The 1,755-nt window shown below is 56.5% G+C and overlaps 1 protein-coding gene across 1 annotated transcript in view; it reads right to left on the bottom strand.

Moving 5' to 3' along the window:
* Nucleotides 1-1,748, bottom strand: part of LOC103583570 (protocadherin alpha-10-like) — a gene marked incomplete at its 3' end in the record, with an annotated part of 9,930 nt that extends 8,182 nt beyond the window's left edge. Inside the window, exon 1 of the mRNA XM_008564847.1 lies at nucleotides 27-1,748. Within this exon, the coding sequence (XP_008563069.1) occupies nucleotides 27-1,715 (1,689 nt within the window). The remainder of the gene's footprint in view (nucleotides 1-26) is intronic.
* Nucleotides 1,749-1,755: the final 7 nt, after the last annotated feature.

Below are 1,755 nucleotides of genomic sequence, written 5' to 3'. Positions count from 1 at the left end.
ATGGCCTTCCCAGGTCCGCACGCGACCTCGGTGGGGGGCGCCGAGCACCTCAGCGCCGTGTATAGCAGCAGTGTCAGCACCAACAGGCTGGACACCGCGCAGATGGCGATGATCAGATACACGTTGACATCTACCAGCGCAGCCTCTGGGCCTACTATACCAGCTGATGCCTGCGACGACGCCTTCGGCGCCTGGCCGCTCTCCACCAGCGACACCAGCACGGTGGCCGTGGCCGTCAGCGCCGGCTCGCCGTGGTCCTTCACCAGCACCAGCAGGCGCTGAAGCGGAGCGTCCGCCTCGTCCAGGGCGCGCGTCGTGCTGATCTCGCCCGTGTACAGCCCCACGCGGAACGGGCTGCGCGCACCGCCCGCCGCCGGCTGCAGCTCGTACGACAGCCACGCGTTGTAGCCCGAGTCGGCGTCCACCGCGCGCACCTTCGTCACCACGTGGCCCGCGCCCACCGACCGCGGCACCAGCTCGCTCACCGCCCCGCCAGAGCCTCCAGCCCGAGACGCCAGCAGCGCGGGCACATTGTCGTTCTCGTCCAGCACGAACACCTGCAGCGTCACGTTGCTGCCCAGAGGCGGCACGCCAGCGTCGCGCGCGCTCACCTGGAACTGCAGCAGCTCCAGCTCCTCGTGGTCCAGCGGCTGCAGCGCGTACACCTTGCCGCTCTCCGCGTGCACAGACACGTAGCTCGACAGCGCACGCTCGCCCACCCGCCGCTCCACCAGCGAGTAGGACACCAGCGCGTTCTCCTGCGCGTCCGCGTCCCGCGCCGACACCGTGAAGATGTGGCAGCCGGGCGGGTTGTTCTCCTTCACGAACACCGTGTACTCGGGCTGCGCGAACGCCGGCGCGTTGTCGTTCACGTCGGCCACCTCCACGGACACGCTGGCGGTGGCCCACAGCGAAGGCGAGCCCCCGTCCCGCGCCGTCACCACCAACTCATAATTAGATATGCCCTCGCGGTCCAGGGCGCTGTCCAGTACCAAAGAATAGTAATTCTTGAAGGTGGACACCAACTTGAAGGGGAGGTGAGGTGTCAGGGAACAAGTCACTTGCCCGTTGATGCCAGAGTCTTGGTCAGACACAGTGATCAGAGCAATGACAGTGCCCACAGGAGCATCTTCTTTCACTGGAGGAGAAAAAGAAGTGACAACTACCTGAGGCGAATTATCATTTTCATCCTGGATTTCCACTAGGACAGTGCAGTGACCAACCATAGGTGGGTTTCCTTTATCTGTAACATCCACATGAATTTCATAAATGTTACTTTCCTCAAAGTCAATAATATCATTTACTTTTATTTCTCCTGTCCTTTCATTTATTTGAAATTTCCTTCTTATGATGGGTGGAACCAAAGAACTAAATGAATACGTCATTTCCTTGTTTATTCCTTCATCAGCATCAGAAGCATTTAACCATATTACTAATGTTCGGTTTGCTTGATTTTCGTACATCTTAACTTCATAAACGGATCTGTCAAAAATAGGGGCATTATCATTGGTATCCAATACGAGGATCAGCAGAGAAACAGATCCGGTAAATTCGGGTTTGCCTCCATCCATTGCCATCAGTAACAACTTAAGCTGTGAATTTTCTTCACGATCCAGCAATTTCCGCAGAACAAGCACTGGGGATTTACCTTTATCCTTTTTGTTTATAGTATCAAGAGTGAAAAATTCATTTGGACTGAGTTGGTAAGTAACCATTGCGTTATCTCCAACATCTGCATCAGTTGCGCCTTCTAGC

This window comes from Galeopterus variegatus, unplaced genomic scaffold (genome assembly GCF_000696425.1).
Source record: "Galeopterus variegatus unplaced genomic scaffold, G_variegatus-3.0.2 Scaffold24454, whole genome shotgun sequence".
NCBI classification, from domain to species: Eukaryota; Metazoa; Chordata; class Mammalia; order Dermoptera; family Cynocephalidae; genus Galeopterus; species Galeopterus variegatus.
Note: the sequence above shows the minus strand (reverse complement) of the source record. Positions and strands in the feature narration are given on the sequence as shown.